Consider the following 22,137-nt stretch of genomic DNA (forward strand, 5'->3'; position numbering starts at 1 on the left):
TAGAGAGAACTTTCTAAACTTGATAAAGGCTACCTCCAAAAGAACCTATAGGTAACATCATTCTTAATGGTGAGAAACTTGAAGTTGTCCCACCAAGATCAGAAACAAGGCAAGGATGACCACTCCCACTACTCCTCTTCGATATCATACTGGAAATACTAGCTAATGTAATAAGGCAAAGTGGAGCAGAGGGAAGCATACAGATTAGGAAGGAAAAAATAGAACTGTCATTATTCACAGATGACACATGATTTATGTAGAAAATCTGAAAGAATGAACCAAAAAAAACTAGACTAATAAGCAGTTATGGCAAGGTTGTAGGATACAAAGTTAATATACAAAAATCAATTGCTTTCCTATTAACAAGCGGAAATTGAAGTTAAAAATACAATACCATTTACATTACCACCCCAAAAAACGAAATATGTAGGTGTAAATCTAACAAAATATGTATATGATGTATACGAGGAAAACTACAAGACTCTAATAAATAAAATCAAAGAACTAAATAAATGGAGAGATATTTTATGTTCATGCTTGGGAAGACTCAAAATTATTAAGATATCAGTTCTTCCTAAACGATCTATAATTTTAATGTAATCCCAGTCAAAATCTCTAAGTTATTTGTGGATATCAACAAACAATACTAAAGTTTGTATGTAGAAGCAAACAACTCAGAATGGCCAACATATTATTGAGAAATAAAGCTGGAGGAATGACAATACCCGACTTCAAAACTTATTATAAAGCTACAATAATCAAGACAGTATATAGCATGGATGAAAGAATAAACAAATAGATCAATGGAGCATAATAGAGAGCCTATAATAAACACAGTCAATTGGTCTTTGACATAAGAGCAAAAGTAATACCACAGAGCAAACATAGTCTTTTCAACAAATGGTGCTAGAACAGCTGGATACCTACATGCAAAAAAATGAATCTTGACTCAGAACCTTACATCCTTCACAAAATTAGCTCAAAATGGATCACAGACCTAAATGTAAAATGCAAAATCATAAAACCTCTAGAAAATAATATAGGAGAAAACCTAGATGACATTGGATATGGCAAAGGTTTTTTTAGATAAAACACGAAAGGCACAATCCAAGAAAGAAATAACTGGATTCATTAAAATTTAAAACTTCTGCTCTGCAAAAGATAATGTCAAGAAAATGAGAAGACAAAACACAGACTGGGAGAAAATATTTGCAAAAGACACAGTTGAGAAAGGACTATTATCCAAAATATACAAAGAACTCTAAAAATTCAACAAAAGAAAACAATTCATTGAAAAAATGAGCCAAACACTTGAACAGACAGCTCATGAAAGAAGATATACAGATGGCAAATAAGTGCTTGAAAAGATGCTCCAAATCATATGTTATCAGGGAAATGCAAATTAAAACAACAATATAATACTATGCACCTTTTAGAAGCCAAAATCAGTAATACTGACCCAAACACTGGTGAGGATATGGAACAACAGGAACTTGCCTTCATTGCTGGTGGGAATGCAAAAAGGTACTTTGAAAGATAGTTTGGCAGTTTCTACAAGACTAAACGTTCTCTTACCATACAATCCAGCTATTGCCCTCCCTGGTATTTATCCAGGGGAGTTGAAAAATTATGGCCACATAAAAGCCTGCAGCTATAAATATGCTTTAAACACAGATGCATATAGCAGCTTTATTTATGATTGCCAAAACTTAGAAGTAACCAAGATGTTCTTCAGTAGGTGAATGGTTAGATAAACTGAGTACATCTAGCAATGGGATGTTATTCAAATACAGCACTAGAAATAAATGAGTAATCAAGCCCTCAGAAGACATGGAAAAATCTTAAATGCATATTACTAAGTGAAAAAAAGCCAATCTGGAAATGCTGTATGATTCCAACTATGGACATTCTGGAAAAGTCGAAATTATGAAAACAGAAAAAGATGAGTGGTTGCTGGGATTGGGAGTGGGGATGATGAATTGGTGGAACACAGAGGATTTTTAGGACAGTGAAAATGCTCTGTGTGATATTATGATGGTGTGTACATGTCATTATAAACGTGTCCAAACCCATAGCATGTAAAACACCAAGAGGGAACTCTAATGTAAACCATGGACTTTGGGTGATTATGATGTGTCAATATATTTCATCAATTATAACAAATGTGCCACTCTGGTAAAGGATGTTGATAATAGAAGAGGCTATGCATGTGTGTGAACAGAAGGTATGTGAGAAATCTCTGTACCTTACTCTTAATTTTGCTGTGAACATAAAACTGCTCTAAAATATAGTCTTTTTTTTTTTTTAAGAAATAAGTTGGTGCTTTGTGCCGCCCTCAGAATAGATAGGAAATTGAATTTCAAACTGGTGTTAAATAACTATTTTTACTTATGATGTAAGAGTTTATGTTACCAATTGATTTTTCAGGAAAGTGAATTTTCTAACTTGTATTACAGTTACAAAACTACATATAATTATAATAAGGTTTTGTTAAATAGTAATTATTATTAAAATAAGTCGGGGCTTCTCTGTGTGTTTTGTATGTGATTCTCACTACAACCCTGACTTGGATTATTCTACTCTCATTATACAGGTAAAGAAACTAAGGCATTCCTTAGTTTTCAGATGGTCCTTTAACATTTTCTGCTATGCAGAAATTTTACATTGACAAGAACTGTGACACCAGGCAACTTCGTTTCTAACAGTTAAAAGAACAACCTCTTTAAATTTAGTGTAATCCTTTCTAGGCCAAAGAATTTATGCTTTTAATTCTACTGAAAGGCTTTCAGATCCCTAACAGAGGAGAGGTAGGTAGGGTACATGATAAAAGAGGCGGATTTCATCTAATAGTGCACTGTCTCAGAAGATGGATTGGAAACATAAAGAGCTAATAACACTGAAGATTTTCTCTGCTAGGCTATCTTTTATACATTAATTATACAGAAGAACCTGCTTAAATGGATACTCTTGCTGTAGAATACTTCTTTAAAGAGAGGCTTCTTTTCCTTACTCGGCACTTGAGCTGGGTGATGTTATTAGAGAGCTTTCAAAGAGATAAGTTGATATAGCAAGACAAAGTTTATCTCATTTATACTATAAGCTTATTCATTTAACCGACTAATAAATCATCACTGTGTAGGAGACTTTGTCACCAATATGGTCAAATCATCCCTGTGTTTAAGGTAATCTATAGTTTTAAATAGGATATCCATGAAAAATGCTTAACTTTGCAAAAATTTAGGATACTTTTATTTATGCTTCTACCATACTGTATAAGGTAATGTAGCCCTATAATCTCTTGCTAGATGTTCATTTTTAAAATCGTTCATAAATAAATGTTACCTGATGCATAAAACCAACTTGAGAATCTTTCATGTTTCTCTATATCTCCACTAAAAATGACAATTTCTAAATGACTGAGTAGAACAATATGCATTGTTTTTTAAACTTAAAATATTTTTATTTTTATTATCTCTAACCTCCAGGGTACTATTTGTATCTGGTCGTATTGGTGCACATGTCTTGCGTGGATGACAATTGGATATTTTTTTAAATTATATATTATTTTAAAATCAAGGTGAGAAAAATAAGTAGTTAAGGGATTGACTAATACATACCAGTACTGTACCTGGCTTGTTATGCATATTTTGTTTAATCTTTCCAACTGGGAGCTAAAATAGTTCTGTTTTCAGTCAATTGACAATAACTTCCTATTTGCTCTATATAATGAAAGAATGGGAAAATCTTGTTATTATCTGTTTGCATGGTTTCCTCCCTGCCCCCTGCAGCTTTTCTAAATTTGTTTCTGGTTTACGCAATCAACTTTTTTTCTGAGTGATCATTTTTCACTGTATTTTCAGTTATCATAGTTTCATAAAATCCTAAATTTTGCTCACAACTATAGAAAGTGAATCCTGTTTTCTTGATAGTCATTGCTATTACCTTATTTGACTTTAGTTCCCTCTTATTACTTAAAGTTTTTGAAATTATTTTTTCTGGAATTAATTTCCAGAAAAAAATAATTTGATTATTCTCTTCTATCCTTTGTTCTCCTTCATCACTTCCAGCTAGATTTTCCTTTCCTTTAAATGTCAAACAAGTTCTTATATTTTGTTAGGATCATAGTCAATACTCAGAAAACTTGATGCTTATATTCATTGTACACAGTATAATAATAGTCTCAAAGATTTTATTTAATACTACAGAGATACACACACACAGGTATGCATGTCTGCTTACACATTATATTAAAATAAATCGATGTAAACAATTGGGATTCTCTTTCAGAAACATGATGGCCACTTCACAGTCATCCAGTTGGTTGGTATGCTCCGAGGCATTGCATCAGGAATGAAGTATCTTTCTGATATGGGTTACGTTCATCGGGATCTAGCAGCTAGGAATATATTGGTCAACAGCAACTTAGTATGCAAAGTTTCTGATTTTGGTCTCTCCCGGGTGCTGGAAGATGATCCAGAAGCTGCTTACACAACAACCGTAAGTTTACATGTTCTTTTCCAATGTAGTTTGTTTACTTTTATTATTTTTAATGTTATTAGACTAATCTGTTTCTGTTTTTCTAATTTTCTGCTCTTATTTATCATTTTCCCAATTTGACATTATTATTTAATTGAAAAGCATTTGCTTTATCTGAGTGTTTGGTTGAAAACAAAACAGAACAAAACTTTTTTATAGTTAACTGTTTTCTTCCATTGTACCGGGACAGTGTTATTTTAGCATCATATTTGAGGTCCATCCTGTCACAACAAATCTGCCTTTGCCTGAAGTATTTTTGATGCCTCAATAATGTCTCCTTTAAATGGAGTTCTGTGCATTGAAGGACGTTGCAATCAATTAAATCAGTGATAGTGAAGAGCAAGTGGTTATAAAATGACATTTTTTTTCCTCACAGCAAATGCTGTGTAATAATCTGATCATACTTAAAAATGAACAATATAGGTTTCTGTGGAGATGTATAAGTACATTCTAAACCCTTTTTTGAATGATATTTGGGGGAAATGTGAACAAGAATAAAAGGCTAAAACTTTAGAACCAAATTATCCCATATAAATTATACGATCTCAACTTAACTCATGAATAGTTTAAGCATTTCTGAATGCCTCAAAACCAATTCATCCCACTGATCTCTCTGGTTATTGTTTCAAGGCATTCAGTCTCAAAGTCTTTCTTTAGCTATATTAAAGTTAATAATTTGTAAAATTATACAATATTCTGTTATTTTTTTAAACAAAACTCTCACCGTTGGCTCATTTGATAGGCAACTTCAATGAAAAAGGAATCAGTAAAACTATTCAAGATGTTTTATTCTCTTCCCTTTTCGTAACCTTATACATTATTTTAAAAGAGGCAAATCCATTATTTATTTCCCTTTTATTTCATTTTCTATGAGATTCTTTTGAAATTTCACTGTATTCAATTACTCCAGAATGAATGCAAGTTTAATATTATAAATGAAACATGTTATACCCTTACTATTTTTGCGTTGTAAAAATGTTCTATATTAATTTATCAATGATATTTTTACTAATTTGTCCAACAAAGAAATAAAGTTCTAAGGAAAATAAGTTAATCTCTCAGAGTCTGTTGTATAAGATAGCAGTATCTATTGATCTTTTAATTTGACTGAAAAGCTTCATAAAAATAAAAGTCTATCAAGTCTGAAAATAAATTGTATGTTTAGAAGAAGCAGTATTTTCAACTCCATTTTACTACTGGAAAATGTGATAATTACTTTTTTCAAGATCTTTATTTTCTTCTCTTTTAGTTTTATAGCTATATAACTTAAAGTATATTATTTGTAGCTATATAACTCTTATGCATATTATTTCCCACCTTGGAAAATAGTGTTTAAATTTCTTATATAAATATTATAAAACATAATACTTATAAAAATTACAACAAATATTATCCACATAAAGAATAAAGTAAGATAGGAACTAAAGAATGAAATAGGTAATAACTACTAGACTCTGACTGTATGCCTATATAGATACACTTGAAATCCCTTCTGAAACAAGGCACTCATAACTAAATTTAAGATTCTAATAAAATTGGCAGGCTAACCCAAATCTTAAAGCATATATGTATTTTGTTTGGTCAAATTTGACATATAAATTTCAGGCATGTTCTTCTGTCTTATATGATTCTAGAGACTGAGAGGCCTAGAACAGTTCTGTTTTAATATAAATCTAACTACAGAATTAAACATCAAATTAAATAACCAGACTATTAATACTTAAACAGTGCCCCTTAAAGCTATAGATTGTGTTTAAATTAAGAAATAAGTCTCTACAATTGAAGTTTCCATAGATAGATGATTGGATAAAGAAGATGTGGTACATATATACAATGGAATATTACTTAACCATATGAAAAGATAAAAAAACTGCCATTTGCAATGACATGGAAGGACCTTGAGATTATCATGCTAAGTGAAATAAGTCAGACAGAAAGAGCTGAAAACCATATGATTTCACATATATGTGTGATATAAAACTAAAAGCAACAAACAAACATGACAGAGACTCATGGACATGGACAGTGAATTAGTGGTTATCAGAGGGAAGGGGGGAAGGAGGAGTTAGATAGGGGTAAAGGATGTCAAATATTTGGTGGCAGAAGCAAATTTAACTTTGGATGATGAACACACATTGTACACTTGAACTATATTTGATTTTATTAACCAATGTCACCCCAATAATTTTAATAATAAATAAATAAATAAATAAGTCAGTCAGTCAGTCAGCCAGTCTCTGGCTTCCAGTCAAGATGGCAGAGTAGATAGACACTGTGCTTGCTTCCTCTGATGATCACATCAAAATTACAACTTAGCTACAGAACAATCATCATTGAGAATCACCTGAAGTCTAGCTGAAGAGAAGTCCTACAGCTAAGGACATACCCAAGAAGCCATCTGGTGAATGGTTGGAGGGGTGGAGCAGGATAGTTTCGCACCCACATATGACAGTTAAAAATCAAGAGGGCTATCTCAGCGGTGGAGGTTTCCCCGGAGGAGCAAGGGTTCTCAGGCCCTCACCAGGATCCCCAGTCCAGGGTTCCAGTGCTAGGAGGAGAAATCCTGACAACATCTGGCTGTGAAAACTGGCAGAGATTGTGGCTTAGTGAGATGGAAGACAGCTGCAATTCCTCTTAAAGGGCCCATGCATGGACTTACTTGCTGACAAACTCATTCACTCTGAGCTCCAGCACTGGGGCAGCTGTTCAAAAAGCATCAGGGACATACGGAGAGGAGCTGAATTGTCTGGCTTCAGGGCAAGGCCTGTAGGGGCAGCTTTCTCTCAGGCAGAAGTGCTGGTAGAATTTACTGTATTTTTGTTGAGCACCCCCCCCCACCCCACCCCCCACCAGCCATATCTGAGTCTTCAAGTCACCCTGCTCAGGTAATTCTCTAAGACCCCAATCCAACTTGCAAGTTCACTCAAGCTGCTTCCAGAGACTTTTCCATATAAACATCCCATCTTCACTCATGCCGCAGACTTTCTTAAAATCTCTCAAAGGTTCAGAAAACCCAAGCAAGAAGCATCTGAATTCAGCATGCCCTGTACATCTCACTGAGCAGCTCCAAGCCCGATACTAACAGTAGCCACCCTCGGGTCATGCCTTAGCTTCTCTAGGCACCTCTAAGCCCAATGCAGGTGGAGGCCATCTGTGGATTGCTTGGTAGCTCATGTTAGGTGGCCTCGGCAGGGCAAAGGCTGTGGCTGAACTTGGCCTGCAGCAGATCCCTCTGGCATGCCCACTGGCCAGCTTCAGACTGAGCTAGAGCACCACCTGGGGCTACAACCGAGGACCACACACCCAAAGAGCAGACTGGGAGGGCACTAAAGTCCTTCTAAAGTGAATCTTGTAGAGTCAGCTCATCACTGGCCAGTCCTCACAACCAATCAGCCCAAGAGTCAGTCCTGCCCACTGATTTGTAAACAGCAACCAAAGCTGAACTACAACAAGAGGGTATACACAGTTTATACAAGGAATATGCCTATAGTACCTAGCTCAGGTGACCAGGGAAAACTGTGCCACCAGGCCTCACACCACACCTACTGTATAAGGCCACTCTACTGGGAGACTGGGAGATATAGCAGCCCTACCTGATACATAGAAACAAATACAAGTAGTCAGCCAAAATGGAGAGGCACAGAAACATGTCCTAAATAAAAGAACAGAACAAAGCTCCAGAAAAAGAACTAAGTGAAATAGAAACAAGCAATCTATCAGATGCAGAGTTGACAACATGGTTATAAAGATGTTCAATGAACTTTAGGAATGAGCAGATGAATTCAGTGAGGACTTCAACAACGAGATAGAAAATATAAAAATGGAGATAGAAAACATAAAGAATCAGTCAGAAATGAAGAATAAAATAACTGAAATGAAGAATATCTTAGGAGGAATAAACAGCCAATTAGATGAAGAAGAGAATGGAATCAGTGATTTAGAAGATAAAGTAGCAGAAAACACCCAATTAGAACAGTAACAAGAAAAAAGAATACCAAAAAATGAGGAGAGTTTAAGGGGCCTCTGGAACAACATCAAGCAACCCAATATTTGCATCATCGGATTACCAGAAGAAGAAGAGAGAGCAAGGAATTGAAAATCTATCTTAAGAAATAATGATGGAAAAGTTCTCTAAACTGGCAAAGGAAATAGACATACAAGCCCAGGAAATGCAGAGTCCCAAACAAGATGAACTCAAAGAGGGCCACACCAAGACACTTCATAATGAAAATGCCAAGGATTAAAGATAGAGAGAATCTTGGATTACCAGAAGAAGACGAGAGAGCAAGGAATTGAAAATCTATCTTAAGAAATAATGATGGAAAAGTTCTCTAAACTGGCAAAGGAAATAGACATACAAGCCCAGGAAATGCAGAGTCCCAAACAAGATGAACTCAAAGAGGGCCACACCAAGACACTTCATAATGAAAATGCCAAGGATTAAAGATAGAGAGAATCTTAAAAGCAGCAAGAGAAAAGAAGTTAGTTACCTACAAGAGAGCTCTCATAAGACTGTCAGCTGATTTCTTAGCAGAAATTTTGCAGGCCAGAAGGGATTGGCATTCAAAGTGATGAAAAGCAAGGACCTACAACCAAGATTAATCTACCCAGCAAAGCTATTATTTAGAGTTGAAGGACTAACAAGAAAAAGCTGAAGTGCATCACCACCAAACTGATATTGCAAGAAATGTTAAAGGGACTTCTTTAAGAAGTAGAAAAACTACTTTCAAAATGTGAATAATAAAATGACAATAACTACATATCTATTAATAATTACTTCAAATGTAAATGGATTAAATGCTCCAAACAAAAAATAAGATGGATAAATGGATAAGAAAACAAGACCTTTACATATGCTGCCTATAGGAGACTCATTTCAGATCAAAAGACACACACAGACTGAAAGTAAAAGGATGGAAAAAGATATTTCATAAAAATAGAAACGAACAAATAAAAAAGCTGGGAGAGCAATACTTATATCAAGCAAAAATAGACTTTAAAACAAAGGCTATAAGAAAAGACAAAGAAGGACCCAGTAATTCTACTTATGGGTATTTATCCAAAGAAACCCAAAACACTACTTCAAAGGGACATGTGAATCCATATGTTTATTACAGCATTACTTACAATAGTCAAGATATGGAGGCAACCTGGGTGTCCATTATGGATAAATAGATAAAGAAGAGGTGGTACATATATACAATAGAACATCACTCAGCCATAAAAAAGAATAAAATCTTGCCATTTGTGACAACATGGATGGACTAAAGGCCAGATGAATTCACTTACATGCAGAATCTAAAAAACAAATTGGTAGTTACAAAATAGTCATGGAGATGTAAAGTATAGTATATAGTCAATAATATTGTAATAACTATGTATGATGTCAGATAGGTACTAGACTTATTGGGGTGATCACTTTGTAAGTTACATAAATGTCTAATCTCCGTGTTGTACACCTGAAACTAATATAATATTATATGCCAACTGTATTTGAAAAATAAAAATTTTTCAAAAATATAATGTCTCTGAATTTAACAGGTATGAATTAAATGGTAAATAAGGTAATCAAGCACATTTGTAATAGATCTCGGAAATACTTAACTGCTCAGAAGATCCTGGGGTACAAAATGTCATACACTCATCACTTGACTTTATAACTAACATGAACATTCAGTACTTAAAATATCAGAGCTCTTGTCTTCAAAGAGCTTATTCTTTGACCAAGTAGACAGACTGATGCTTTCTTGCATTAAGTGTTGTCCTAAAGGTCTGAAAAAGAAATATAGAAGTGCCAAAAAAACAGAGGTCTGGAGAAGTCTCCACAAAAAGATAAAATTTGAACCAAACAGTAAAAGATTTAATTAGGCAGACAGTTAGGGAAAGTGTTCAAATAGAGTAAAAGAAAGAGAAAAAAATATAAAAATTTGGGGAAGCAAATGGGCATGTTGACGGAAATGAGGACAGTTGGAATGGGGTCAGGAGCAGTGGAGGGACCACATTGTGAAGGTGTTAAATGGCACTTGAAGAAATTTGGAGAATTTTCTATAGCAATTAAGAGACAGACTAATTGATTTAAATAGGGGAATAACAAAATTCATGCATACCTTAAAAGATATTATTGGCAACAGTGTGAAGGAAGGAAGGATTGAAGAACACAAGAACTGGTCACCAGGAGACTATTTAGGGCATGATTGCTGTAGATTAAAAAGGCCATATGGCTTTAATTAGGTCAGTGGTGGTTCGAATAAAGAGAAGAGAGAATTGAAAAATTATTAAAAATGAACAATTTTTAAGACTCAGTAACTCATTAGATTACAAGGAAAAAGGATTTAAAGATGACATCAATGTTTATAGATTGAACAACTAGTTTATGGAGATGCTGTTAATCAAGACAGAGAATCCCTGTTAGAGATGGCTGGCTAATGGCAAGCTTACAAAGCACTATGATAACAACAGGTCACCAGTACTCCATCTCAGAGTTTTCAAGATAATGCCAGATTCAACATTGGTATTCTGTTGAAATTTGTGTAGAACTTTTATGAATTTATATAAATATACTTAGGCCCCAAATACTTTTTTTTTATTTCCTGTTAAAAGAAACTAGATGGTTAGAAAACTTTACTACCTACCGAGGATATACCTCAATTCAAGCAAACCCTGTATAATAAAATATAGGAGAATGGTCATTTATTTGAAAAATCTTTGTTTTATAAAAACCTTTACATGAGAATAACTTTAAAGAGTAAGCTCCCTTGATATGTTTTTTTAAGTATGATTTCACTTTTTAAAGTTATATTTCTTGAAATATATCTTTTACCTTAAATTATTTAGATTTTTTCTCTTCCTGTATAAGTATAATGTTATTTCCTCAATATTTTTAAAAGTCCTTATAATCTCTGTTAAAAGGGATTAGGAGGAAAGAAAGCTTGGGAAGGGGTTTTAAAACAAGAACACACTATGGATAAAGATTTTTTGTAATCTTCAGGAAAATAATCTTTGGAACAGTACACTCCATGGAAACCATACCTTTCTGATCAAAATAGATGCAGAATAAATAGACATTTTCCATTAAGATGACTTTACCAATTTAGAGAGCCATATGTCACAGCAAAGAGCAGTAAGAACTAGTTAAAAGACAGACTGGCCCTGGGTCACCCAGAGTAGACTCAGTGTAAGATACATTTTATGAATGTTGTATTTTAGCACAGTGTCACCTCCACCTTCAATGACCTGATGGACAGAGAATTCTGTGGTAGAATTTCAAAGGATAAAGTTTCATTTTTCTAAATCCAAGAAATCAGAAACATTTCTCAGTACAATTCCTTTTAGTCAATACATCAGTTATTATATGATTTTAAATGAAAGCATTTTAAATTTTTTCTTACTGCATAACTTTTTATAGTTAACTCTTTCATTTAAAAGAGGCAAAAGTGAGTGAAAATTCTGAGTATGTTTTACTAGCAGATTAAGTGTGATCTTCAGGCAAATCTCAATTACTTATGTTAAATGAATGTACTTAAAGGCAGAATAATAAATGGTCTAAAATAATTTTAATTACACTTTTATTAAAAATATTTATTATTCAACCTAGACATGTCTCAAGATTTTAAAATTCCTGTCAAAAAGTCAAGCAAATTTATAAACACTTGAATTAGGTAATAGAGGAAGGTTGCTCAGATCTCCCCCCAACTTTAAAATATACATGTTAGTATGTCCCCCTCATACTGCTCCATTATTTGCTATAATTACCTCTGTCAATATAAACTTTTTGTAAAGAAAATTCTAATGAATTTCTAATATTCTCAGAAATTAGTGTCTTCATACTCTGAATGCAAATGCCAGAAAACAAATCTACAACAATTGAGATGAAAGGGCAACAAAGCTTTATACTAAACTGGAGAGAACATGTGTTAAATGCAAAGCAAGAGTCATCTTCAATTATCATCCAAGAGGTGAACACCACATTCACCAGCTTAGATAACAGTCCAAGAGACACAAAATCTTAATGGTAGTTGTATGGGTTGGTGGTATCAGAAGGGCAAAAACTTCTTTGAAATGTGCTACTTAGGTGAATTGACAATGGCAAATCCTGAGCATAAGATAGAAATGGGAGTCAACAGTACCGGAGGAAATTAAAATCTGAAGAATTGCTTCCAGAAAAAAGCCTCATCTCCAGAGCTTAGGAAACAATGATTTGTGATCATTTAAAGAACTTTTGTAGTAAAATAAATAAAAAATCTTTGGAGATTGTTATACACAGAGGAGGAAAGGACTGAAGAAAAGGATAGCTCTATCAGAAATCTGAAAGATAGAGAATACCAAGTAGCTCAGTCATATATACAATTAAAAAGCCAAGCCATGCTTAGAGAAAATCTCCATTTGTCATTTGTGCAAAGCGTGCTAGAAAAACAAACTCTTTGTAGGTGTAAGTCTTGTGTCATTCCAGTACACATTGTAAAGCACGGACTCTAAGGCCTTAGACCTGGGAAGGCATTATTGAAGACAAGAGACCACAAGAACAGTTGTTTTGTTTCTAAAAGTCATGTATCCTTTAGATTTGTTTAAAATTCTGGAGAGCAGGAGATATTTATCTTTTACATTTTTTAAAGTTTTCCAGCATCTAGAATTATACAGTACTTACTGGCTGCTTGTTTAATGCTAATAATTAAACCAATAAGAAAAAGGTAAAAAAAAAAAAAAAAAGTGATGGGAACTGTAAGAACATTGTTTTCACTAAAATTACATTTATTTCCTTTCTGAGATCACTGTTAATACAACCCACCAAATGAGTAAGCCTAAAACAATCCTTAATGCATCCTAAAGAGATGAAAAAATTGCACTAGAAAGCAGCAAATGTTAACAAACGTTGAAGCACTTGTAAACAATGAATCAGGATATTCACAAAGAGGAGAAAATTCTGCTTTTAAACCTCTGGAAACATTCTACCAAATGCTTTGAGCCTACAGCATGGATAAGATGCAAGACAAGTGGTTCAAAAAAATCACATAATACATAACACTTTAATACCTGCAAACATCTACAATACATCCAATCCTTCTAACCTAAAAGCTAATCACTGAGGAATAATCAAATGCCAGTTACTGTTCTCAAGGTGTTCAACATTCACCCTGATGATTACCCAATAACCACAGGAAATACCAAGGGCTTTTGTTTTCGTGTTCGTAACATCTCACAATGTCTAATTCAGAGTTACTCTCCCTGCTCCCAGTGATTTTAGAACAAACCCAGACTAAATTGATTTACCGGGAAGATCAATCAGCAGATGTTCAGCAAGCAGAAAGTACAGTGTTCACTGGCCCATTTTGCTTGTGCAGAAAAAAGACTAAGACAGTGAACACAAAGCTGCTGATTTTAAACCTGAATTTTCAAAGATACTATCTGAAGAAACAGTCATTACTAAAGCTAAATTGCGAGTTTCATCTCTATGTCGAAAAAAATGTTTTTTTCCATTAACAATAAGAAAAAAAACTGGAAGGAAAAACATTATAAATGCAGGATAAATTATATGAAAATTTTATGGAAAAGCTAACTTATTCTTACTGTAAAGAGATTCACATCAATGGCAAATAAAAAGAAAAAAATAGAAAAGAAGTGAGATTGGCAACTTCTGGAAAAATTTCTGGTTTGAGGTCTACCAGAAATAGGCTTGAATGGAGAGCTTTCTAGTACTGGCCCTTTCTTTTTTTATTGCTTTGAATATATTTTTGGAAGGATATAGTACTTGGAGCTGTGACAGCCATCATTCAGTCATGAGGCAACAAGCCTAAGGAGACAAACACAATGCTGAAGATGGCCAAACAGGAAGATCAAATGAGCTGATTCTCTGATGAAATTGTTGAGCTTCTGTATCAATACAAAAAGCACTTACTCCAGTTATTTCTTTAATTAAATGTCTTATTTGCTTGGGCTCTTGAAAATTAGTCATTCTATGACTCTATGACTTATATCTGAAGATATTCTGATACAGTAATCAACATATGCAAAACTTTCATATTAATAACATAAATAGAAAAATGACAAAGTGAAATGTTTAAGTAAAATATCACATCAGTTATACAAACTGACTAGATTAAATAGACTAAATATACAGTTAATTTAAGGATGCAATAATCATAATTTATTCATTTAGCATATAATCTTTAACATTATTAGGCAACAAATTAGACAACGGAGATAAAAATGCTTAGAAACTGGGGAGAAGACAGACATTAAATAATCATGCTATTAAATGTGTAATTATAATCTGAGATTTTATATAACACATGTGTATTGAGTGCCTGCTCTGTGCCAGACTGTTCTGGCATTGGAGATATTCTAGTAAATAAGCTTTTCTTATGGAGCTTATAGTCTTGAGTATAGTGGGGAAAAAAGATAATAAAGTTTAAATAAAAAAGAAATCTCAGTCTCAGATAGTAATAAACACTGGATATATAGTAAAATAAATAAATAATAAAAGTAAATAGTTACCTTGGAAAGCATGGCCAGGAAATATCTGTTTAATAAGGTGGCATTTGAATGAGACCTGAAAATTCTAAGAAAGATTTGAAACCAGATGTTCTAAAGTAAATATAGATCATAAGATGAGGACAAGGTTGGCATATTTGAGGACTAGGAATAAGGCCAAGATTGTTGACACATTAAAAGACAGGAGAGAGTGGTAGGAAATGAGGACAGAGGGCCCAGATCCTATAGAAATGCAAAGGTCATAGAAAGGAGTAGACATTTTATTCTAACTATAAAGAGAAACCATTGGAAGATTTTAAGCAGATAATGACATAATAGAATTTGTGTTTTTAAGAGCTCACTTCAGCTGATATGTTGAGAATGAATTCTAGAGGGTCAAGGAGAGAACAAAGAGACACATTTGCACCACCCTAGACAAGGTAATACAACAAATGAAGATTGGTAGAGAAATTTGGGATAACTACGTCAATAGCTCCACCAAGTTGTGTATGTGTTTAAAAAGAAAGGATTAGAAAATGGAGACCCAAAGAAATTAAGCAATGTGTACAAGTCACGTGGTTAATACGTTGGAAACAATGTCAATTAACCATTGCAGTAAGGGAAAGTATCTGTCCCACAATTGAATCCTCCTCCTCTTCCTCTTCCAATACTTCCCACTGCAAATTTCTTCTGTCCTATGCAAACTCCCTTCTATCTCTCATCTCTGCAGAAGGCTTTGAATAGCAGTAGGTGAAAATCTTTAAAGACTGAGAAATAAAGAGAATGATCTCTTCCTCTCTGGTGATATATGTTAAAAATACAAACATATCTCAAAATTTCTTTTCTTTTGCTTATCAAACTTTTTTAAATTATCCTGTAATGAATATTTTACTTTTATGGTAAGAGAAAAAAACAGTATATGTTATAAAAATAGAGAAATAGGTCCTGGCAAAGTTCCAAGATATCTTTCTGACCAGTTTATTTAAATATCTTCTTCCTGGTATTAGTCGGTGACTAAACAACATGTTTGTTTGATTCTTTTAATGTGAGTCGTCTAATCAAAAAGATGGCTGAAGGTCATTTCACTGGGCAACATTTTTTTTAAATAAAAGATAAAGAGATTAAGGAAATGAATATTACCATTACTGATTTTTTAAATGGAATTCCAGGCAATATTCCAAGAAACCTCAGACTCTTCCAAAGAGTTTTAAATTCAATACCTATCCCTTATTGTCACCCCTACTATTAAGGCCCTCAATCATCAATTTTTCTAAGCTTGAGATCAAAAGCTAGAGAGATAAATTTCAAACATCATAAAAATTTATCAGCACCTTTGTTAAGAAATACTTTTTTTCCTCTCATTTACTCTTTCTCACATGGCTATTCTTTGGTTAGTTTATGCTAGCTACTTACCAATCATGTTTTCCATTGCAGCCATGGTTCATTACAGGAAAGCAAAAGAAGGCCACTGAAAAGGTGGTTGCAAAGAGTTTTCCCCAGGCTCTCCCTTGGGCTTCTCTCTACAAAGAACAGCTCTGAAAGTGTCCATGATCCATCAATATTTTCAACTATTCAGACCTGTTCCTTAACACAAATACCCCCCGATGCCCACTTTGAAAATAAAAAATATATGTATATATATATTTTATAGATAACAATCAGGGCATTTTATATATATATGAATACATATATATATATAATATATACATATATTAATTAAACAAGAAAGAAAAAAAGACATGTTTTAAATGAAACATGTTTTAAAACATTAAACAATATAACCAAGGATTAAGCAAGGTATAAGCTGGAAGGTAAAAAAGGGCTTGGAAGCACTCTGGGAAATAGATTCTTCTTTGAGGAGGGTGTTTAGGAGGCCAGGACATGACCTGTACTGCAGCATCCAGACCTAAGGCATCAAAACAAGCTTCCCTCTGTAAGGAGGAGTTCTAGCTCACCTCCTAGCTCATTTTATCTCTGACAATCCAGAATAAACAGTCTCCCACCCTTCAGCTGATTTCTCATAGAACTTTACAGGAGACATATTATCTCTTAAATTGCAATATAAAATAAATCTTTAGGAAATGCTTAAAGATGCCTATTTTTTTATGGCATACTCTTAGCATCTACTATTAAAAACTAGAATAAATATTCACTTGAATTAAATGCCCATTAACAAGAAAATAGGTAAAGTGTGGTATATCCATGTGATGGGGTATGTTGCCAATATTGACAGTGTGCTTCCCATATTTCTCATCTTCCTTTACCATTATTATCTATCCAGGCTCCCAATACGCATTTACTCCAACAGTCTGTACCTGCAACTTTATCAGAAGGCTGCCCTAAAGAGGGTTGGTACCCACCTTACCTGTAGGCAAAAGAGTTGGAAAGCAGCTTGTAACTCACATCCCCCCAGGGACAGCCTTGGACTGCTAACTGGCAGGGGCAGAGGTATAAAAACTCCCGCCTCATGTCTCTGATCTGGATAACACTGGAAGGAAATACAAAAAGGAATGCATGAAAATTATAAATACCAAATTCATAGTATGAGATAGCAGAAGTGGGAGTCAGGGATAGGAATGAGATCTGAAAGACGAAGTCTGAGGCTCCAACTGTATTAAAGCCAAGTTGTGGATATATGCATGATCCGTGTATTAATCTTTATATGTCTTTTTTGTATGAAACATTTTATAATAACTTTAAAGAATTTTTAGAAAGATTGACAAGTTAATGACCACATGATTTTCATTAGACTTAATACATATATTGGCATATTAAAGGTGATAAAAAGATCCAGCATTCCCACATTTGTCTTTCAAAGAAGGCACATCTACCCAAAGCCAGAGCTAAAAGACTAGAGGTCTTTAAAACAAAATAATATAACCACCTAATTTTCCACCTTTCCCACTGACCCCACTTTTCCTATTTTTTCCGATTTTATCGAGAAATAATTGACATATATCACTGCATAAGTTTAAGGCATACAGCATGATGGTTTGATTTACATATATTGTGAAATGTTTACCACAGTAGGTTTAGCTAACATCCATTTTCTCACATAGATACAATGAAAAAAATAAAGAATGAAAAAAAGGAAAAAATTTTCGTTGTGATAAGAACTCTTAGGATTTACTCTCTTTACAACTTTCCTGTATATTATACAGCAGTGTGAGCTATAGTCATCATTACATCCCTAGTACTTACTTATCTTATGACTGGAATTTTGTACCTTTCTCCTTCCCCCCACCTTCCATCTCTAGTAACCACAAGTTTGACCTCTTTCTCTATGAGTTTGGTTTATTTTTGTATTGTTTTGTTTTTAAGAATCCACATTTGAGTGAGATTATACAGTATTTGTCTTTCTCTGTCTGACTTATTTCACTTGGCATATGCCTTTAAGGTCCATCCATATCTCACAACTTCTTTATCCTTTCATCTGATGGACACTTAGGTTGTTTCCATGTCTTGAATGTTGGAAATAATGCTGTTGTGAACATGGGGATGCATATATCTTTTTGAGTTAGTGTTTTTATTTCCTTTGGTTACATTCCCAGAAGTGAAATTACTGGATCATATGATAGTTCTAGTTTTAATTTTTTTAGTATCTTCCATACTGTTTTCTATAGTAGCTGTACCAAATTACAATCCCACCAATATTGCTCAAGGGTTCTCTTTTCTCCACATCTGTGCTAGCAATTATCTCTTGTCTTTTTTATTATGGTCATTCTAACAGATGTGAGATGGTATCTCATTCTTGTTTAAATTGGCATTTCCCTAATGACTAGTGATGTTGAGCATCTTTTCATGCACCTGTTGGCCTTTTATATATCTTCTTTGGAGAAATGTCTATTCAAGTCCTTTGCCAATATTTTAATTGGGTTGTTTTTTGCAATCGAATTGTATGAGGTATATATTTTGAATATTAACCATTTATTAGATATATGGCTTATAAATATTCTTTCTCATCTGTAGGTTTTCTTTTGACTGTGTTGATAGTTTCTTTTGCTGTGCAGAAGCTTTTTATTTTGAGGTAGTCCTAGTTATTTATTTTTTATTTTGTTGCTTGTGCTTTGGATGTCATATTCAGAAAGGCATTACCAAGACCCATGTCAAAGAGCTGTATTCCTATGTTTTCTTCTAGAAATTCCCTGGTTTCAGGTCTTACTTTTAAGTGTCTGATCCATTTGAGTTAATAAGATAAGGGTCTAGTTTTATTCTTTTACATATGACTATCCAATTATCCCAATACCATTTTTTGAAGAAATTCTCTTTTCTCAGTTGAATATGCTTGGCTCTCTTGTCAAGTATTAGTTGAACATATATGTTTAGGTTTATTTCTAGGAGCTTGGTTCTGTTCCATTGGTTTATTTGTTTGTTTTTATGCTAGTACCATACTGTTTTGATGACTATAGTTTGAGTATGGCTTGAAATTGGGAAGTGTGTAATGCTTCCTACTTTGTTCTTCTTTGTCAGGGTTTCTTTGGCTATTTGGGATCTTTTGTGGATCCATACCAATTTTAGTACTATTTTTCTGCTTCTGTAAAAAATGCCATTGGAATTTTGACAGAGATTGCATTGAATCTATAGATGGCTTTTAGTAGTATTGACATTTTAAAAATATTAATTCTTCTAATCCATGAACATGAGATAGCTTTCCATTTATTTGTCTTCTGTTTCTTTCATCAGTGTCTTATAATTTTCAGAGTAGAGATTTTTCTTCTCCTTGGTTAAATTTATTCCTAAGTATTTTATCATTTGTGAAGCTGCTGTAAATGGGATTGATTTCTTTATTTCATTTTTGGAAAATTTATTATTAGTGTATCAAAACGCTACTGGTTAATATATGTTAATTTTGTATTCTTCAACTTTATTGAATTCATTGATTTGATCTAACAGATTTTTGCTTGAGTCTTTAGGATTTTATGTGCAAAATCATGTCATCTGCAAATAAAGACAATTTTACTTCTTTTCCAATTCAGGGCTTTTCTTTGTTGGGGGATTTTTGATTACTAATTCAATCTCCTTAGTGGTAATTGGTCTATTCAGATCTATTTCTTCTTAATTCCGTCTTGGTAAGTTATATGCTTCTAAGAACTTTTGTCCATTTCTTCTCGGTTGTCCAGTTTATTGGTATACAGTTGTTCATAGCAGGTGTGGAGAGCAGACCAACTAGCTAACCAATGTTTTATCCTCCAGGTTACTGATAGTTTCTTCTACATAGTCAAATCACTTTTGAAACTCTCTATAGAATTCTTCAGTTCAGTTACTATATTTTTCAACTCTAGGATTTCTGCCTGGTTGTGGTTTGTTTGTTTGCTTGCTTGATGGTTTCTATTTCTTTATCAAACTTCTCAATTTTTTCATGCATTTTTTTCCTAATTTTATTTAATTGTGTGTGTTCTTATAGTTTACTAAACTTCCTTTAGAGAATTATTCTGAATTCTGTCTAACAGTTCATAGAACTCCATTTCTTTTGAATCAGTCATTGGAACTTTATTGATTTTTATTGATAGTGTCATATTTACCTCATTTTTCATGATCTTTCATTCCTTACACTGGTATCTTCACATTTGAGTAATTAGGCTTCTCTTTCAAATTTTTACAGGTTTGCTATGGCTGGCAAAGATGCATCTTCACCAGTCAGTTCGGCTTGGGTTTCTAGGTATATCTGCTGGTAATATCCTTGAGTAGGTTGGGCCTACTGTTTTGGTCTATTTTAGGGCAAGGCAACTGTTTGAGCTCTGAGAATGGATGGGGGGATGCCACTGGTTGGAAACAAAATTTGGATAGGACTGCTAGCTTTGTTCCCTACCCAAATGAGACTATAGAATGGACTACACCAGTTGCCTTGATTCCCTGGTCAGGTTAATTAGCTGGTCGGGACTGAGTACTACACATTTAGTAGTAGATGAAGCAATGAATTAGCCTCCCTGCCCTGGCATGGTAGTAGGATGGGTCCCAGTGCCTGTATAAATTGTAGTTTGGGGACCCAAATCAGGCCATAGCGTGCACTGAATTTCCTGGTCTGGTGAGGCCACCAATTTTGCTCTGTAGACAGGGAATGCCATGGCTGTGCTCTCTGTTTAAGTGCCACCGTGAATAGGGCTGTTGAATGGGCTATGCAGCTTTCTGTGTGCCGTGGTTAGGTTCTTTGGTAGGGTAGGATGAATGATGTATTCAAAATGAGCAGGGCTGCAGATTAAATTCCCTGCCCGGGGACAGCAGGAAAAGCAGCTCTAAAGCTGGTGAAAATCTTTGTTGTCTTAACTCAAAGACTGTGGGTTTGAGCCCTACAGATTCCTCGACAATCCCTATAGTGTGAAGTCAGAGTAGGGGCTCCCACAAAGAGACCCACGACGCTGAGGATGGCTAGTTGTCCCCCCAGGTTCCCTTTTCCCACCAGAGTAAACAGAGGAAACTTCTCCAAGTGGTACAATGTTGCCATTGAGGACCATGCAGCCACTTCTCTTACCATGCAGTCTTTCTTAGTCTCTGTGGTGCAGATGTGGACTTCGGCTCTACCCCAGTGTTCTAGAATTCTCTCAGTGGTGCTTGTTCTTGAAAGTTGTTAGATGTTCTTCTTGTGAGTGAAAGCAAAGTCAGAAACAACCTATGTCGCCATCCTGGTAATGTCACTCTCCACTTTTCCTAGTCTTGATGTAGTTCATCAACGCACATACCTCTCCACGTTATTTTTCCTCACATGTCTTCCCACCCTTATCCCATAGCCATTTCAAGAATGCACATCATTGCCTGGAATCATCTGTGCCTTTCATCTTCAACCTCGTGAACCCTGGGTAACATACATTTCCCCTTTTGCTTAGTTCTGTTTCCAGGCTTCTAAATGTTGCTATTTATATGACAAAACTTTGTCGATAGTATTCTCTACTTTTACAATAGAACAACTGTTTGTAGGTACTTTGAGGATAGAGACTATGTCTTCACTGTTATTTCTCTCCCTGTATTAGTTAACTAGGGCTGACATAACAAAATATTACAAACTATGTGGCTTAAACACAGTTCTGGAGGCTAGAAGTCTGAGATCAAGGACTCTACAAAGTTAGTTCCTTCTAAGGGCTGAGAGGGAGAAAATGTTTCATGTCGCTCTCCTAGTTTCTGGTGATTTGCTGGCAATCA

At 34.4% G+C, this 22,137-nt stretch overlaps 1 protein-coding gene across 1 annotated transcript in view; it reads left to right on the plus strand.

Moving 5' to 3' along the window:
* The window catches only part of EPHA6 (EPH receptor A6), an 809,212-nt gene that overhangs the window by 706,114 nt on the left and 80,961 nt on the right, over positions 1-22,137 (plus strand). The window contains 1 exon segment of the mRNA XM_006923412.1: positions 4,288-4,497. Within this exon segment, the coding sequence (XP_006923474.1) occupies positions 4,288-4,497 (210 nt within the window).

The sequence above is a fragment of the Pteropus alecto genome, unplaced genomic scaffold, assembly GCF_000325575.1.
Source record: "Pteropus alecto unplaced genomic scaffold, ASM32557v1 scaffold379, whole genome shotgun sequence".
Lineage (NCBI taxonomy): Eukaryota > Metazoa > Chordata > Mammalia > Chiroptera > Pteropodidae > Pteropus > Pteropus alecto.